This window comes from Syngnathoides biaculeatus, chromosome 5 (genome assembly GCF_019802595.1).
Source record: "Syngnathoides biaculeatus isolate LvHL_M chromosome 5, ASM1980259v1, whole genome shotgun sequence".
Lineage (NCBI taxonomy): Eukaryota > Metazoa > Chordata > Actinopteri > Syngnathiformes > Syngnathidae > Syngnathoides > Syngnathoides biaculeatus.
This window is the reverse complement of record NC_084644.1, coordinates 17,845,353-17,864,749: the sequence shown is the minus strand read 5'-3', so window position 1 is coordinate 17,864,749 and position 19,397 is coordinate 17,845,353. Positions and strand designations below refer to the sequence as shown.

At 42.0% G+C, this 19,397-nt stretch overlaps 1 protein-coding gene and 1 pseudogene across 12 annotated transcripts in view; one reads left to right on the top strand and one right to left on the bottom strand.

The window, feature by feature from the left end:
* LOC133500420 (intermembrane lipid transfer protein VPS13B-like) overlaps nt 1-19,397 on the top strand; it is a 506,059-nt gene that overhangs the window by 124,817 nt on the left and 361,845 nt on the right. For all 12 annotated transcript variants that reach the window (XR_009794884.1, XR_009794885.1, XM_061819054.1 and 9 more), the window contains exons 18-19: nt 18,085-18,219; nt 18,746-18,925. Coding sequence is in view for 10 of the 12 variants with exons in the window: in XM_061819054.1 (XP_061675038.1) it covers nt 18,085-18,219; nt 18,746-18,925 (315 nt within the window). In the remaining 2 variants the exon portion in view is untranslated. The remainder of the gene's footprint in view (nt 1-18,084; nt 18,220-18,745; nt 18,926-19,397) is intronic.
* Nucleotides 14,216-14,334, bottom strand: LOC133501534 (5S ribosomal RNA; annotated as a pseudogene).

Below are 19,397 nucleotides of genomic sequence, written 5' to 3'. Positions count from 1 at the left end.
AATGTCTTAGAGGTGAAATGAGTATCAGATCGAGTGATGATGATGAAACTTGAAATTGAGGGTGTTATGTAAAATGTGGTTAGCGGCTATGCCCCACAGGTAGGATGTGACCGCGAATTGAAAGACAAATTCTAGAAGGAACTAGACGAAGTAGTCCTGAGCATCCCAGGCAGAGAGAGAGTTGTGATCGGTGCAGATTTCAATGGACATGTTGGTGAAGGAAACAAGTGCGATGAAGAAGTGATGGGTAAGTACGGCATTCACTAAAGCAATTTTGAGGGGCAGATGGTGGTGGACTTTGCAAAAAGGATGGAATTAGCAGTGGTGAACACCTATTTTCAGAAGAGAGAGCAACAAGAGCAGGTAGAAGAACACAGGTGGATTATATTTTGTGCAGACGATGTAATCTGAAGGAGGGGAGAGTGTGGCTCGACCGCATAGGATGGTGGTGTGTACGATGACTCTAGTCGCGGGTAGGAAGATTAAGAAGACAAAGGTAGAGCAGAGAATCAGGTGATGGAAGTTGAGAAAGGAAGAACATTGTGTGGCCTTTTGAAAAGATATAAGACAGGCTCAAGATGGTCAGGACGAGCTCCCAGAAGACTGGAATACTCCTGCCAAGGTATTCAGAGAAGCAGGCAGGAGAGTACTTCGGGTGTCTTCTGGTAGGAAAGGGGAGGAGACTTGGTGTGTGATGTGACACGGTTTCCTCTAGTGCTCTTGGGTCCGTGTGACTCGAACTCTTTGAGTTCTTTGTGATGCGGAAGTCTGAAATGTTTCAAGGATTACCTATATAAGGACGAGAAAGATGGACAATGTGGCTTCTTCTCACGGCCTCACTGCTGCTCTGGGAAACTACGCTGCATGGAACACTAACTGCACGGACGCCTGCCGCCTTTCATTTTTGGACCGGCTGGAACTTTCACTAACTAGGAAATACCCGCTGGGACGAACATTTGCTTGTTTGGAAACACTCGTTCAACATTGGTGACTATTTGCAATTGTGGCTCAACTTCTCTGTTCTTGAACGCCTATTTTGTGTCAACTATTTTATCGTTTTTGTGTTGTCTTTATGTGTGTGCGATTAAATTGTCAGAAATCCAATACAACTGCCTTGTTGCATTTTGCTGGTTTGAACAAAGCAGACAGTCTAAATTCACACATAACAAAATTGGGGGCTCGTCCGGGATCGAATTCATTTGAAATTCGAGACATCAGTTTAAAAACGTAAAATTTTTTGACATATTTGCAACTTAAATTGTGAAGCCGGCAAAATGGAATTTAGTCTTGAGCACTTCATTTGGTCCCCTACCCCAGAATCAGTCTGTGATTTGCGGAGGTCCGATATCTTAGAACTTGGTAGTTATTTCCGACTTGATATCAAATCTGCTATGAGGAAATTCCAAATTTTGAAAATTGTTCTGAATCATTACGTTGATGAGAGAATTTTTATTCCTGATGTGTTGGCCTTGGTTGAGTAAACTTCAGATGTTTTGGAAGTAAGGAAACTGGAATTACAACTTCAGATTGAAAAAGAGAGACAAAGGAGAGAAGAGATTGAATTTGAGAAACTTCAAAGATCCTTTGATTCAGTTAGTACTTCTTTTGATATTACATGGTATGCCAATATGGTCCCTACTTTCAATGAAAAAGAAGCTGATGAATACGTCCTCTTGTTTGAGAAAATTGCTCAAAACCTCAAGTGGCCTCAACAGTCATGGACTATGCTATTGCAAATCGTCTTAAAGGGAAAAGCTCACGATGCGTATTTGCCCCTTTCTGTCGGCCAAAGTTCTGAATATGATTTTGTAAAAAAGACCCTACTTGAAGCTTATGAGTTAGTGCCTGAAGCGTACCGTAAGAAATTTAGAAGTACTCATTAGAGGGACAATGAGAGCTTTGTAGAATTTGCTAGGGAAAAGGAAACTTTGTTTGATTGGTGGTGAAGTTCAAAGAGGATTTCAGATTGTCAGATTTTGAGGCAGTTAGTGTTGATTGTGGAGTTTAAGCAGTGTGTTCATTCTGATCTCAAGAGTTATTTGGATGAACAGAATGTTAAAACCTTACATGATGCAGCGGTGTTAGCAGATAATAATTTTTTTGACCCACAAGAGTTCTTTTCAGTCAACTGACAATTCAAAGTTTTTTCGCCAAAAGACTGTCTCTCATACAGAGTCAAATGATGATAAGACAGGTCCAAATTCACATTCTCAGATTCAAGGACCTTTCTGTGCCAATTGTAAGAAGCCTGGTCACTTGATTTCTGTTTTCAAAAAGCTCAAATACAAAATTCTGTCCACTATTTCCCCAAATGCCTGTGCATATATCGTGCCTCAGCCTTCCCTGCCATGTGGTTCTGAAGACAGTTTTGGTTCTGATGATGAACTTTCAGATTCTGAAGTTCCAGTGAAGTTTTTGCCTTTTATTCACAATGGTTCAGTTTCACTTATAAGAGATAATTCTCTCCTAAGGCCCATGACTATTCTGAGGGACACAGGAGCTCTGCATTCTCTGATTTTGAAAGATGTTTTGCCTTTTTCTGCAGAGTCTTCAGCTAACTCAGATATTATTATTATTAAGGGTATAAGTGGCTGTTCTCTTGCTCCTTTGAATTTTGTGAATTTGACATAAGATCTGGTTTCTGACACCATTCAGGTTGGTGTTCTTGACTCTCTTCCAGTTCCAGGTGTTGATTTGTTGATCCGTAACAATCTTATGGGGGCACAAGTTGGCTCTGATCCTACTGTTACTGTTTTTACGGAGTGTTAAGACCAGTACAGAGAAATTAGTGTGTGACTTTCTGGGTATTTTTCCGTCTTATCAAGTGACTCTTTTGATGTCAAAAAACAATTTTTCCAAGACTTTTTTTGCCGAATGATCCCATTTGTGATTTATCAGATGCATACATGGTTCATTCTTTAGCCTCAGAGGCTGATGACTTATCTACAAACTCCTCAGGTCCGACTGATAAGTCTGAAAATATGTTAAAGAAAAAACAGGTCAGTTGTATTGCAACAACACTCTCCTCCCCAGTTACTGATTGTACAGTTGATAATTATGCAAGCGTCAAATACAATATTGATGATGTTGTTAGCGATGCCAAGTTTGAGGATGTGAGTGATAATGCTTCACCAAAATTGTGCAATTCTGTGTTAGCTCACCTTGATGAAAAATTGAGACATTTGTCAGCTGACCAGAAGGCTGAAATGTCACAATTGCCTTTTGAGTTTTCTCACCTGTTTCCAGATGTGCCTGGCCGCACATGCCTAGTTAGTCATGATATAGATGTGGGTGATGCTATGCTGGACAATGACATAATTGAACCCAGTGACAGTCAATGGAGTTCACTTAGTGTACTTGTGTATAATGTTGTGGTGGTTGGAGCGGCTGCGCTAACATGAAAACTGTCAATGCACAGTCACGAACTGATTCCTACCCTCTGTCAAGAGTGGATGATTGCATTGATCATCTCAACGTGACATTGCGCCTGGGAGGTGTCAAAGTCTACATGGACGATGTCATCGTTTATGCCACGGAAGAAGATTCAGGAGTTCTTCAAGAGACTGTCAGTTGGGAAACTGACCATCTTGCAAAGTGTGAGTTAGGAAAGGCACAGGTTGAATTCTTGGGGCATGTTGTAGGGCACGGCCGGGTACAACCAATTGGTGCTTAGGTGGAGGCTATTGCATGCACTGATGCACTCTCCAAAGTACAGTTGTGACGCTGTGGCAACCCCTAAAGCGACAAGTCGAAAGAAAAAGAAGTTAAAAAAACAACTTTTTTGTGAGGAAGCTATGCCCGTTTTTCATGGAAAAACCTTATTAGTCAGTGATGTACAACTTAGTCAGCTTTTTTACCATTTCATATTTTTTCACAAACATATTCTATTGGTCAGTTCCCACACAGGGTCTTAATTTTTAAATTATTGATTATTCACAAAAATTACTTGCTCACATTGACAGCAGTGAAAATTGCTTGCTCTCTTGGATGATGAAATATAAATGGCTTAACAAACAAGCCACCTTTTTTGGCTGCCTGAAATGCTATTGTTTTGGAAATGTGAGAATCCATCCGATGCCAGAGATTAGCTCTCCACATAACCAATAAACATGGAAAATGTAATCACAAAACACGAATGTACTTAACGGATTGAGAGTCGTTGTTTTACTTCTGTGGTCTTAATCTGTAGTTGTCAAACCAATGGCATATGAACCCCACTGACTGACATTGTCCTTTCATTGCAAGAAAGTCACTGCTAGTAGATTATGGCAGGATATTGTGAAGTGGTGGCTGGGGTTCTAGAGCACACTTGTATCTAAAATTTTGCTTGTATCTCTAGACAAAAAAATGGTCAAGTCGCGTCTTGTATCGCAAAAATCTTATAATTTAAAGCACCCATGTATTTCAATCTCCCTGTTGCACAGCAATACTGTTCAAGCAAAAAAAAGTATACAGAACCCATCATTCTGCAAATCCACACATCTCAACACGACAGGTTTAAAAAAAGAAATGAGTACAATATTTGGCTACTCTACCCACCTCTGGAGCAGACATCCTATATTACTATTCACCCAGAACACAACACACAATGAACTGATCTTCAAATTCAGAAAAACCTGGGAGACATCCGGAGCAGATGCCCAGCCACCACATCTGGCTCATCTCAATGCGGAGGAGCAGTGGCTCAACTCTGAGCCCCTTCTGAATGGCTGAGGGTCTGCCCCTATCTCTAAGGGAGAGCCCGAACACCCTGCGGAAGAAACTCATTTCGGCTGCTTGTATCCAGGATCTTATTCTTTCTGTCATGACTCACAGCTTGTGACCATAGGTGACGGTACGAATGTAGATTGACTAGTAAATTGAGAGCTTCACCTTTCGACATGCCTCACTCTTTACCACAACGGATCTATACATTTAGTTCAGGGGTGCCAAACAAATTTATGTCACGGGCCACATTGTGAAGACGGTTATCCTCAGAGCGCCGTTATGACTGTAAAACCGTAAAAAATCTTATATTGCCTCATCTTATTTACATCAATTTATGAACTCGTTTTGGAATCAGAAATCAAGGGTAATGTTTTTTTCAGTTCATGTTTTGTCTCACAAAAATGCTTGTAATATCTCAACGTTATCATTTATGGTATGACAATTTGAATTTCAGTAAAAAATTTTCACAAAAATAATGGAAGTTGACACACTAGCAAATGCCTTTGCAAGCCACATAAAATCATGCGGCAGGCTGGATCTGGCTCTCGGCCCTCGAGTTTGACACCAGCGATTTAGTTACTACGATGCAAATAATGTTGTTTGGTCTTGCATCATGACCTATTTTTTCCCTATTTCATTTCACCTTGGTCCGTGTTGCTGCTATTCACCACCACTGCCCATTGTTGCTGGTTGTTTCTTTTTATGCTGAGTTTGGGCGAAATATTGTTCTTACTCATCGTTAGTTTCCCACATATTATTCAAAATATGACAAAAAACAGTTGTACCTCTACTTATGAAATGAATTCATTCTGGAAGTTGTTTCGTAACAATAATTTTTTTGTAGGTAGAAGCACTTTTTACATGTAAATAGCCAAATCTGTTCAGAGCCCACCCAAACCCCCCACCCGCCCGCCTTCCCCCTACACACACACACACACACACACACGCACAGTAAAAATAAGCATTCAAAGTACTTAATGTAAAGAAGAACAAAAAAAAAATATTTTACCTTTGGAGTTAGTTGACTGGAAAGGGTGAATGACAAGCAAAAGGCATCGTGGGAGACGGAGGAGTAGGAAAATGTTTGACAACAAAAAGAAAACATATGTACAAACGTACTCACACACACAACTTATGTGCACAAAAGCGTCTTGGGGACCACGGTGAAGAAAGATGAATAAACTTGAAAAAAAGTTAGACTTTTCCAACATGTGCTACTTGTGACAGCATGTGAAAGCGCTCAGAGATGAGTGTTCAAGGGAAATTAAAAACATCATGAGTAAAGATTGACATATTTCCTAGCCAATGGGATGCCAGGAAGATGCAACGGCGATAGCCAATGAAAGAGTAGCTCTATCGCATCACACAAACCAAGACACAGGCTGTTTATGTTCAGTGGGTTTTGGGGTGTGTGTGAATCCAGCACATATTTGTTCCTTTCGTATCCTATCGTATTTCGTATTTGAATTTTCCTTTGTAACTAGAGACAATAGTTTCCGAGAAAGGCGTTTCATAACCTGGATTTTTCATTACTAGAAGCATTTGCAAGTAGAGGCACCACTGTATATCCGTTACACCTATCTTATAATAGCTTCAAACTCTGAGAGAAAAATAGCTTCTTTACATTGTTGTTCAATGAAAGCAAAATAAATTATAAAAAAGAAATCATAAATACTGGTTCGCCATTGAGACAAAGTCTGTTTCACTTTGGCCTGACCCAATCACTCAAACTTTTTTTGAATAGGTCTCCTACTGTGCCTTAAATGGTAGCGAGAAATCAGGATGAGTATGAGAGAAAGAGGCCTTTTCATCCACACACAACCTTATTTCTGACATTAAAAACACATTGTGTCAGCATCAGAGAACTGATAAATAAATCTTGGATGGAACTTGAGACGGTACTTGTCAATGCAAACTTCAATGGGCCACATACGGCCTCCTTCCTTTCCTGGCGGAGCATGATGATGTTTTAAGTTAGTCCAGACACAGGGCCTTCATCTCCTTCTTTTGTCCTCCTGCATCTCTGTTCCTTTTTATGTCATTCACTTCTGTCTTGAGTTTGTATATAAAACTAAGGAAATTAATTCAAAACAGGTGTTTTTGAGCTGTATTTTCCCATTCTCATTCAATGGATTGGACTGCTACTTTTTATGAGATCAAAGCAAAACAAAGCACATTTGTTAAACATTTAAATAACATCTCTGATCAACTATCACCAAGCAACCGCAGTTACACCAACTCAGAGACACACTCACTTAGCTCTCTAGCAGTCCTTTGTCTTGATATTCTGCATGTAATCTTCCATGTGAAGATTTCAATTCGATAAAAGGGGAACAAACTTGAAGTTTGAATGGCCAAAAACATTTGGACGTTTGACAATATTTTACTGAAAAAAATGGAAGGTGGTTCGGAGTAGTTGTTACAAATGTGCGTTTTCACTGTGAAATAAAGTTTTGAACATGGAGGAAGTTGAAGTTGAACTAGAGTTATTTCAGTATACCACTATTGTTAAATGTAGCAAAACAACAAATTTTCTCCTTACAAGTGCCAATAAAGGAATCCTGTAACCCTCTGCAAATGCTTTTCCTACTCTTCACACATTATTACTGGTTCTGTAATTGTTGCACTGGCTCTCTTTTATCCCTTGCTGCTGTGGCCCAACTTTCACTGTCTTCCAAGCATTGTGCCAAGATCTATTAGTTTTGACCAAATGGCTTCCGCAAGAAGCCTTAATTTAAGTAATTTGGTGGCAGAGAAAATCATGCTCTGAATAGCTAGGAACATGTGTCATTGCTTTAAGTGAGCAGACAGAAAAACCTGCAGCATATGGGGAGGATGGAAATAATGACAAATTACACTCAAGGCTCTCGCACCACCAACATTAACAACCGTGATCATTTTCTTGGTATCACTAACTTAATACTAGTATCTTGATTGACATTGGCACAAGTATTTTACACAGTATACCTAGGAAATGTTATGACAGCGATACATAAATACACACACATGGACACACACTAAAACTAACAGACTAGCACAAACTAGCAAAAATGAAAAACAAACAAAAAAACCCTGCCATATATATATATATATATATATATATATATATATATATATATATATATACACACACATACACACACTCTTCATTTTTCCCAGACTCATTACTTAAGTTTAGGATGACAAATCCAGCTGCCCATATTTACCCTCATGGTGTTTGATGGTGTGCTATAGCCTCTGGCCCCTGGCTGTGTGTTTATGTACTCCTTGCACCTGCTCTCTTTTGACAAATAACAGCACCACACACATTCAATTCTCTTTGCCACACACAGAAACACACGTGTGGCTGTAATATACGCACTAATGCTTTTCACACATATAGTTCATATGGGATACCACAGTTCATGGCAACAAACTACAAACCTGTGTGTTTCTCTTCCTGGGTACCCCACTTTTTATAGACTTAACAGCTGGACAAAACATTATTCTTAGTCCCCCAATGCTGCTACTACTACCACCCCGGCAGGTGCACTGTGCCCTTTAGGACATCTATGTGGGTATGGGGTGGAGTAATACCTCTCTATTTCATAATTGTTGTCATTCACGTTTCCATAAAAAATAACCGGCATAAAGTAATGTAACTTTTTGGGAAAAAAAAAAAAGGCTTATAAAAACAACCACACATTAATCATTTATTTACACCAAAAACCCATTAATCAGACCTGATGGATCTGTAATAAAAAGTGGCATGTAAGAAAAATTTCAAAAGATTGCATTGTATTTTTCTTTCAGCCAAGCACTACCCTAAAAATGTATTGTTGGCAACTTTGTGCTGATAGTGGTGTAAATATGAAGTAAAATTTTTAAAATATTAATTTTCATACATTGAGGATAAAAATGACCAGGCATTGTGGCATTTGTAAGTATGACATACTACTGGTATTTTCAAGGACTTTCAAGTGGGATATGACATGCTACAGGCAGAGGAATCTATTTACAAAAATCCTGTTGAACAATACAAGTGGCAGGCAAGGAGACAGAGAGAGAGTTATTAATGTCCCAATCTTCCACATGGGAAGACACAGAGCCACTCATACAGTGAAGGAAGAAGTCATGAGGCAATTTATTGAGTGGAGCGAAGTTGGTGTTCAGCTTTTAGAAAAGTGCCTCAAATTCTTTTGGTTAAATGTCTATAGATTTGTCTACCCCTCAACTTCCATTTTTGCCTTGCCAGCTGTTTGGTATTTTAGATTTTTCTAGGCTAATGAAACTAGATAATGGACCAGTCCCAACTGTACCAGTGGAGTAGTTCTTCCCGCAGATCTTCCCGTTGAAAGTTGAATTAAAAAAAAATGCTAGTAGGGAATCAAATAAAGAGGGGGTTATTTTAACCAGTCTGTCCTATCAAAACAGATCATGCAAGAATGGCTATGATGGGCTCTGACACTTTTAGCTTCTTGGAAGAATTTTCATGTGATGAGTGAATCCTCCTCGTTTCACTCATCAGGTGACCTAGCACGTAATTCCCTAATGGCCCCGTCACACCATGACGTTCTGGCCAGCGTCCTATAGCGTTTGAGGAAACGTTGGTAGTCGCCCATGGTCGCCGAGATAGCTCCAGAGTAGCGTTGTTTCCACGCTAGTGAACGTCAATGATCGCTGGGAATGGGCGGAGAATGCCGGTCCGGAAAAAAAGTTTTGAACATGCACAAAAGTTCTCACCGAGACCAGCGTTCATCAACGTTTAATTTTAAACGCTGCAGAACGTTCAAGAACATCCATGGAACGTTTTACTAAGGTTCCCCGAGCGTTGCATGCGTTTGCCTATCGTTAGTCAGTCGTAACTTTAGCTTTACTCGGTTGTTAGTTAATTGTTTGCTTTGCAGTGAACGACTCACTGGCAACCTGTCAACGCCCACTGAACAATCCCCTAGCACACACAGTGTGTAACCAAAGTGAAACGAACGTTGTTTGGTGTCCATTGAGCGTCATTCGAGCGTTTCCCAAACTTCCATGCTAAACCGATCCTTTGTAAAAGCAAGGTCCATTTAATATTAAGCTACAGTAGAGAGCACCTACTATGGAAAATCCAGAAAGCAGCAGTTCGTTTTCACGGAAAAACTCCACCAGACTATCCTTAACAGCCCGGTCCAGGATCCTGCAATCCTTTCTCTGCTTCTTTTGTCTCTTTGTCGGACCGTCCTCACTGGGATTTGCAAGGTGTTTAGGGTCCCCAGGGGGTGTCACATGGTGCGTGATTTCGCAGAAGTGCTCTTTCTCCTGCTCTTGTTTTTCCTCCAAACACATTTCTCGTGATGAAAGAGGCTTAGTTTTCTTACTAGCAGCGCTAGTTGCTGAAGTCCGTGCCCTAACTTTTTTTCTTCTCGGCGGCATGATGCTCACTGTTCTAACTAACGACAACAACTGAAGTGACTACGAACTTTCCAATGTTTTGGTGCCGGTTCCACTGTAAAAATTTCACGCGAGCAAAACGCTTTTCTGTCGTTATTCACCCATTGGTCACACGCTCAACACACTCGTCTTACGTTGACAAATCGCTCATTGCATATCTTGATTTTTGCCATCAACCAGCTCTTTCGTTCTCAGACTGCACATTGAAATTCAGTTGCAGCATAGAAGTAATATTGACAATAGACATTACAGCTTTTGTGATCCCATAATGTAACTTTAAACTTATCTCTATGAGATGAAAAACAAAAACAAAAAAATCTATGGTACAAAATAGTTGTAGTTATATTAAACACTTAACCATTTTGAGTTTAAGGGGTGAAAATGGGGCAGAAAAAAATCTACATCCACAAAAATGTTTGTCGTAAAATCAAGCTGCAACTTTTCCAATCTGGTTGTACAACAGTTTTTCTTTTACAGTGGAACCTCTGAGTTTTAGCATAATTCGTTCTTGTGAAGTGTTCAATTACTGATTTGGTCAACCTGCGAAACATTTTTTTTCCCATAGCATATAATGTAAATGAGTTTTATCTGTTCCCAACCTCCGAATAGGAAATTCCCATTTCTAGTCCCATTTATATGAAAACTTACACTGTGATGTCCTCACGACATGTTATTGTGTGAAGCTAGACAGCCGGCGAACTTATAAAGAAAATCCGTACACAAGGCGTTCTTTTCTTGCTTTTATTGAGGTCTTTTGTGGTAAATAAATTAATATAACTGAAAGATACAGGAAAAATATACATTAAACTGTACACCGTGTGCCATTGTGCAAAGTACAAGTAGCTTATTTATGCTAAACAGAACAATACCTGTATCAACGATCACTTGTTTACATAGAGCTTTCAAATAAAATATAATTGTGACCTCAACTTAATGTCTGTGAACATACAATACTTACAAAGACGAACGTTTGCCAAAGTTCAAATGTTGAGAATACATCCAGCATAGTTGAGTTGTTCTCGGACTTAATGTTCACCATGCTCATATTTTCCCGGAGATACGTCAATGATCCTCTTTAGGTATAAAGAGAACTCACTCCGCATAGAAACTTAATGATCCTCATAGGTCAAGAGGTGTCACTCTGACGCTTTTTCTTTTAAAACATTTTAACACATTGCATCAAATGTTTAACTTTTTAACTAACATTTATCTTATGAAATATACAAATTTTTGACTAAAGTCATTACATACACCCTGCATTTAAACAATACAAAAAGGTCTTAAACTTAAAGCAACTTAAATATGTATCATTTACCCTTTTGGTGGCAGTGCATGGTATCAAAGGGACTTGTAGCGCCGGAGAAAAGGAGTCGGAGGCGGAGTGTCGGACACAGGAACAGAACTTGCTTTATTGTTCGACATCAAAAACCTACTCGCTTAACGGCGGGAACTCTGTTAACCTCTACTCCGGAAGCGCAACAACAAAAACAGTCCGTGCGGAACCTCGCACCCCAACTGGAGGTCCCGTGGGTGAATTATGTAAACACCACACAAGCCCCCCCAGAATTCAAGTCAAAATCCTTGTGCCGTGGAGGGATGACGACCCGACCCCGGTGGTGTAGGGGCCGAGGGGGGCGGGGCCACACTGTCCATTGAGTCACGGGACAAGGGCCCAGGTGGGGTCAAGGGCACCCTGGCAGGCGCAGGGGCACAGGGCAAAGGGGGACGACCCCGGCGCGGGGGGAGGGCCAACCCCAAAGGCTGGGCAATGTCCAGGTGCGCGGGTTTGACCCTGTCCACGGAAACAGTCTCGGGTCTGCCGCCAATGTCCACGAGCAGGCTCTTATGCCCGTGCTCCAGGACCCTGAACGGCCCGTCGTATGGGGGGCGGAGAGGTCCACGGTGGGCGTCATGACGAACAAACGCAAAATCCGCAGAGCGCAGGTGACGGGGCATCCGGGCAGCTGGGGTGCCATGTTGCGACGTGGGAACCGGCGCAAACCCTTTTGCGGCCTCCAGCAGGGAGGACCGTTGCCTGGCTGCGGACCAGGGTGCTGTGGCGTCCGGGATGAATTTGCTGGGGACCCGCATTGGCTGGCTGTAGACGAGTTCGGCGGATGAGGACAACAGGTCCTCCTTGGGGGCGCACCTGACGCCGAGCATGTCCTACGGTAGCTTATCCAACCAGTTGCCGTCCATCAAGCCGGCACGCAGGGCTGCGTTCATGGAGCGGTGGAAACGCTCACAAAGATCGTTCGCCTGGGGGTGATAGGCGGTAGTGCGGTGCAGCTTGACCCCCAAACTCTCAGCGACTGCGTTCCGGAGTTCAGAGGTAAACTGAGGGCCACGATCTGAGGAAAGATCGCACGGGGTCCCGAAGCGCGCAACCCATGTGCCGATGAACGCCCGGGCCACGTCTGACGACGACGTCGAGGAGAGGGGAACGGCTTCAGGCCAGCGGGTCATCCTGTCCACCATGGTGAGCAAGTAGGTGAAACCGTGCGAGAAAAAAAGTGGACCTACCAAGTCGACGTTGACGTGGTCAAACCTTCTCGGGGACAGCGAAGGGCTCCAAGGGGGCTTTTGTGTGGCGATGCACCTTAGCCTGCTGACAGGCCACGCACGAGTCGACCCAGGCCTGCACATCGTTCTTGAGACTGCGCCACATGAACTTCTGGGCCACCAGCCTCACGGACGGTTTCCTTCCGGGGTGGGAGAGGTTGTGGACCACCTCGAAAACAGCTCGCGGCCAGTTTGCAGGGACCAGCGGCCAAGGCTGGTCAGCCGAGAGGTCGCACAGCAACCTGACGCCCGAGTCACCAACCGAGACTTCCTCCGGGCGCAAACCCGTGTCAGAAGTCTTGAAGGCCTGCACCCCGTGGTCCGAGGCCTGGTCTGCGCTCATGCGGGAGTAGTCGAGACCTAGATGCACAGTGCCGACGATCGCCCTGGAGAGGCAGTCCGCGACCATATTGGATTTGCCGGTGATGTGTTGGATGTTCGTAGTGTACTCCGAGATGAACGACAGTTGGCGTTGCTGGCGAGCGGACCACGGCTCGGCCACCTTGGACATGGCGAAAGTGAGGGGTTTATGGCCCACATATGCCGTGAACTCACGGCCTTCCAATAGAATTCCGCATCACAAAAGATCTAGATCACAAGAACTTAAAAGTATGAAAGGGATCCGCATCACAAAAGACCTGCATCATAATAACTTAAAAGTATGAAAGGAAAATAAAAAGAATAAAAATAAACACAGGGCGGCACGGTGGATAAACTGGTAAAGCGTTGGCCTCACAGTTCTGAGGTCGGGTTCAATCCCAGACCCACCTGTGTGGAGTTTGCATGTTCTCCCGTGCCTGCATGGGTTTCCTCTGGGCACTCCGGTTTCCTCCCATATTCCAAAAAATACAACATTTATTGGACACTCTAAATTGCCCCTGGGTGTGATTGTAATTGTGAGTGTGGGTGTTTGTCTCAATGTGCCCTGCGATTGGCTGACAACCAGTTCATGGTGTACCCCGCCTCCTGCCCGTTGATAGCTGGGATAGGCTCCAGCACTCCCTGCGACCTTTGTGAGGATAAGCGGCAAAGAAAATGGATGGATGGACAAATACACACACACATTACACAATTGAGATTAGCATGTCGATATTTGCCCTGCAACTAACTGTGTGTGTGTTCAGTATGAAGTCCGCCTTTTGCCCAAAGTTAGCTGGTATAGGCTTCAGCACTCCTGCAATGCTTGTGAGGACAAGCGACTTAGAAAAAGGATGAATGGATGTTGGTGTGGCCCTCGACAACCATTCCAGTTTATCAAAAAGCCCATTTGAAAAATAATTACCCACTCTTGATCGAATTCATCTATTGCGTTCAATCCCTCTATTTCGTTGCAAAGCGGATGAGGCTTTTTTTACACTCATGTGGGTGGCGACCATGCTAGCATAACCGCTTCTTTCTTCTTCTTTTCCTTTCGCCTTGTCCCGTTAGAGGTCGCCACAGCGTGTCATCTCAGAAGAAGGCATATTTGTTCGGCACAGTTTTACGCCGGATGCCCTTCTTGATGCAACCCCTCTGTATTTTAGCCGGGGAGAGAAGCTTACAGCACATGGTATTCTCATGTGGTCTCCCATCTAAGTACTAACCAGGGTCAAACCCGCTTAGGTTCCGAGATCTGACGAGGTCGGGCGTTCCCAGGGTAGCATGCCCATAAGCAGCAGTACTGCAACTATCCCGCATGCAATTTACCTTTATACTCGAATGGAAACCCCACGTGCTGTTTTGGAGTTTCCTCTGCATTTGTTTTCCATTTCTGAGAGCTGTTTTACTTTTCTTTCCAGAACAAGGAACAAAGCAACAATAATGGTGACTGTGGAACAGTCTCTGCGAGAACAAATGGACTTGATGATCACATGATTCATTTAATTTTATTACAGAATCTGTCAAGAAGGTGGTGGTGTAGGTGGTATGTGGGGAACACTGAGTATGTCATAACAGCATGTGACTAAAATGGACCAATCACGAGAGATGATCTCCGCGGCATTCTGCATTTTACTGTTTTTGCTGTGGGCGCATCAAATGGAGCATAGTGGCTGCAGTGTTGGGATCAAGTGATGCAATGCGAGTGCTGTTGGCTCTGTGAGCGTGGGAGTATAAAGAGGCCTTTAACCATATTGTTTAATGTTATGACTAAAAAATAAGGTATTATTAATGTTTTCTATTTGTCATGTACACAGCAGCAAGCGATACGGTAAATCCCATTGAATTATGGTTTTTAATGTTTTATAATGAAACAAACTTTCGTTCCAATCAATTTGTGTTAAAACCTCAATAGCCAGCTAATTTGTTTTACTTTCTTTCTCATGCAGAGAGGTAATAGCTCTGCGTAACAGCGGCGTAAAATTCCTGGCCTTAAACGGCAGTGTAAAAGTGGCTAATGACTGCCTGGAATCTGGAACCCATCAGATATGTTTCTCCCCTTGAAATGTTCTGTCAAAGCTTTCCTGCAACAGCCTTCATTGCATGTTTTAGGGACTTTTTGCACAAGCTCTGTGGGGTTCTATGTGTGAATATGTGCAATCACCGTATCGTCACAAGGAATTAGAAGGAAATTATTTGTAATTAGATTAATACATCACAAATATTTTTATTCCCAGTGCAAAGTTTGTTGCAGAATCAGTTTCATAATATTTAAAAATTTGTTTTTTTTTCACGTCACGCCAATGTTACATTTTACAGGAAGTATATTATGTTACATTAAGTCCACTGGTCAGTGAACAATTTTGCCAAAACTGACTGAACTACTTCTACTACTTGCACATTTCTTTTCATATTCATATGGCACATCGTTCACCATAATGCACGATTTAGTGTATGGTGTAATTTTTTTTAATTTTTTTTTTGAGTAAAAATAAACTCCCGCGACTAAAACATTGAAACTGTAAAAAATAACTTATTCTTTTTCTTGCGACTTGTCCTGTTAGGGGTCGCTACAGCGTGCCATCTTTTTCCATCTCAGCCTATCTTGTGCAGCTTCTTCTCAAACACCTACAGTCCTCATGTCCTCCCTAAAAACATCCATCAACCTTTTCTTTGGTCTTCCCTTCCTTCCCTTCTATAAATATTCTCACTCTCTCGCCTCTGCACATGTCCAAACCATCGAAGTATGCTCTCGCTAACCTTGTCTCCAAAACATCCAACTTTGGCTGTCCCTCTAATGAGCTCATTTCTAATCCTATCCAACCTGCTCACTCCGAGCGAGAACCTCAAAAGCTTAATTTTTGCTACCAGAATCATCCTACACACCACCATCCTATGCTGTCGAGCTACACTCTCTCCCACCACAACCTTACAATCAATAGCCTCCTTCAGATTACATCGTCTGCACAAAATATAATCCACCTGCGTGCTTCTACCTCCGCTCTTGTAGGTCACTATATGTTCCTGTCTTCTGGAACTAAGTTTTCACCACTGACAATTCCATCCTTTTTGCGAGCTCAAAGTTCCTTTGCTGAATGTTGTACTGACCCTTTCCTCTTATTCATTGCCCGTTTCCTTCGCCAACATGTCCATTGAAATCTGCACCAATCACAACTCTCTCTCTCTCTCTGGGATGCTCAGGACTACTTTGTCTCGTTCCTTCCGAAATTTCTCTTTCAACTCGAGGTCAGATCCTACCTGTGGGGCATAGCCGCTCATCACATTATACACAATACCCTCAATTTCAAATTTCAGCCTCATTACTCGATCGGATACTCTTCAAGACATTCTTAGCCAGCTCTTTCTTTAAAATAACCCCTACTCCATTTCTCTTCCCATCTACTCCATGGTAAAAGAATTTAAACCCTGCTCCTAAGCTTCTAGCCTTACTCCCTTTCCACTTGCTCTCTTGGATGCACAATACATCGTTTCTCCTAATCATCATGTCAACTAACTCCTGAGCTTTTCCCATCATAGCCCCAACGTTCAAAGTCCCTACACACAGTTGTAGGGACTCTGAATGCCTCTTCTTCTGCTGAATAAGTCGCTTTCCTCCTCTTTTTTTGTCTTCGACCTACATTACATGAATTTTTACCCACGCCTTGCAGATTAACAGTGCCAGGGGTGGGGGTAGTTAGCCCAGGCCATGACCTATCCGTTATGGAAGTCATTTGATGAACGCTCATATATGTTTGGCACAGTTTTATGCCGGATGCCCTTACTGCTGCAACCCTCTGCATTTATCCGGGCTCGGGACCGGCCTACAGGATGCACAGGAATTGTGCACCCCTTTGGACTGCAGAATAGAAAATAGGCAATCAAATAGACAAATTCAGCAGATAAGATACACAATTCACACACTACCTAGTCTATGTTAAAGTTAAAGTCCCATAAAAGCAATCAAATATAAAAAGTCAACACATAAGGTACACAATTCACATACTACCTCTGTGAAAATATAATGAATATGACGATACAAAGCATATGTGGATGTTAGGATTAGGTCAGGTTGTTCGCGCACCAGGCCTAACTTGGGCTGACCAGCTTCAATGTGAATGAAATGGCTCGTATTGGGTACTAACATCATAAGACTTGTTAAATTTCCTATAAGTCCTCACGTCCCTCGTTGTACCCGTTGTTTATGTCGTACACATGGAGTTACGCACGTTAGATTTTTCTTCAACAACGCGATTTCATCACAAACACTACTCGTTGTTAGCCAGATAAGCTCAGGTGATCGGGGCCTATAAGCAAGTTTAAATTGGTATAAGTAAGTAAGGAAGTACTAAGTAGTGAGTACTTAGTACTTCCTTACAGTCCTCATTGTTTACAAAACGTACATTTTGCAGGTAGGACATCGGAATGCTCAATCAAGACATTTGATGCTGATGTTGATCAGTTTTAATTGAGAGGTGACAGATGTGCTTTTTTTGTGGGGAGAGATTATCCATCCATCCATTTTCTGATCCATTATCCTCACAAGGGTCGCGGGGTCTTCTGGGCAGGAGGTGGGCTACACCCTGAACTGGTTGTCGCAGGGCACACAGAAATAAACAACCATTCCCACACACAATCACACCTAAAGGCAATTTAGAGTCTTTTGAATTTAATTTAATAAATGCATTTTTTGGGGATGTGGGAGGAAACCAGAGTGCCAGCAGATTATTAGATTTTAATTTAAATATATTTTTCAATGTACAGTATACATATGTGTTGATGTCAATTAGGACGCTTGAGTAGCACAACAAACAAGTGGTTGGGATTTTAATTTTGGTATAATTCTAGACTCTGGTTTATTGTTCTTGTTGCTGCTCATGTTTTGGGTTTTGCTCAGAACTTTCACAAAGAAAGGGGTTCAGATCAAATAAAGGGCAATCAAGTGTTTAATGAAGCCATAGCAACTGTATTTAATTCTGTCAAAAGTCACTCCATGTTCACTGTTTTCTGCTTTTTTCTTGTTCTCCCCACCTCCCCTTTTTTTATTAGGTGTGAAATCTCGAGCCTCGTCACCAACTCTTGAGGGCTCGCTCCAAAATCTTGAGGTGAAGTTCTGCAGCCGTGCAACGGTGAAATGCGCTTCAGGAACCGTGGGAGCTGTAAAAGTGTGTGCCAGGACCCCAGGTGTGTGCAGCTGTGCCCTGTTACAACTTTACTGCCTGTGTAGGAGGGAGAGAATGAGGCCGACTGGACTGCACTTGACTGTCTTTTGCGTTCTCAAAAATACACTTTTCTCAAACCTGCACTGTCTCCTGCCTTTCCTTCTTTATGTTGATTCACTTCCAACTATGTGATTAAGTTGCTGTTTTCTCTGTGGTGTTGTCATTGAGCCTTGGTCATGTGTTTGACGCAAGGATGTTATTGGAGACGCAGTCCAACAGGTCAACCTGAACATATGATGTCAGAAGCTCAAGATTTAGTGCAGATGTTGATAAAGAAATACGTGCACACACTTGGTCATAATTTAATATTCAGCTGCCATATATAGTATGATTATGTTACAAGACTTTAAACTGCCTCAAATCTATTAGAAACGAGGTAACTTCTACATTTTAACTGGAGTAGTGTCAAACTATAATTGACGTTACACTTTTATATTGTATCATAATGATTCTAATAATGCTTAGGGAAATTTTGTTAAATCCCATAGGCTCACAAGAAGGCGTAAAGGAGAGGCTGATTCCTTTGATCCAAGGCCCATCTGACACCAAGGAACTTCATATGAGACAATGGCTAAATGAAAGCCGCAAGCCTGAATCACTTTTGGCTCCTGACCTCCTGGCATTTTCTATGCAGGTGCCACGGCAAGGAGATAATTGCAGGAACTCAGGTAAAATGCTTCAGCTATTGTAAGCCTTCTTTGAAACTTCATTTTCAGAAGACAGTTTATCACCAAATAAGCACGTTTTTATGGGAATACCACCCTGCTCCTGTTTTAAACTGACAACATTAGTAATTACCTTTTTTCCACCCTGTTATTAATACACCGCCATAAAGAAGCTCTTGTGCTCAAAATTACATTTTTAATTCTAAAATATTACAATAGTCATAAGTGAACCTTCACATTCACAAGTTTACAAAAGAATGAACAGGAAATTATCATTTACTAATAAAGTTGAATTTATTTATAGATCTAATTAATTTATTTACATATTGTGGCATTCCTTAATTGAAAATGAGTTTTAGATGTTGAGTTTTTTGCTTGATTATTGTTAGACTTCTCTAAGAACCTCAGTGAGCTGACTCAGATTTGGATATTAAAAGGTGATCATTGTTGAGGGAAAGGACACACTAAATTGAAA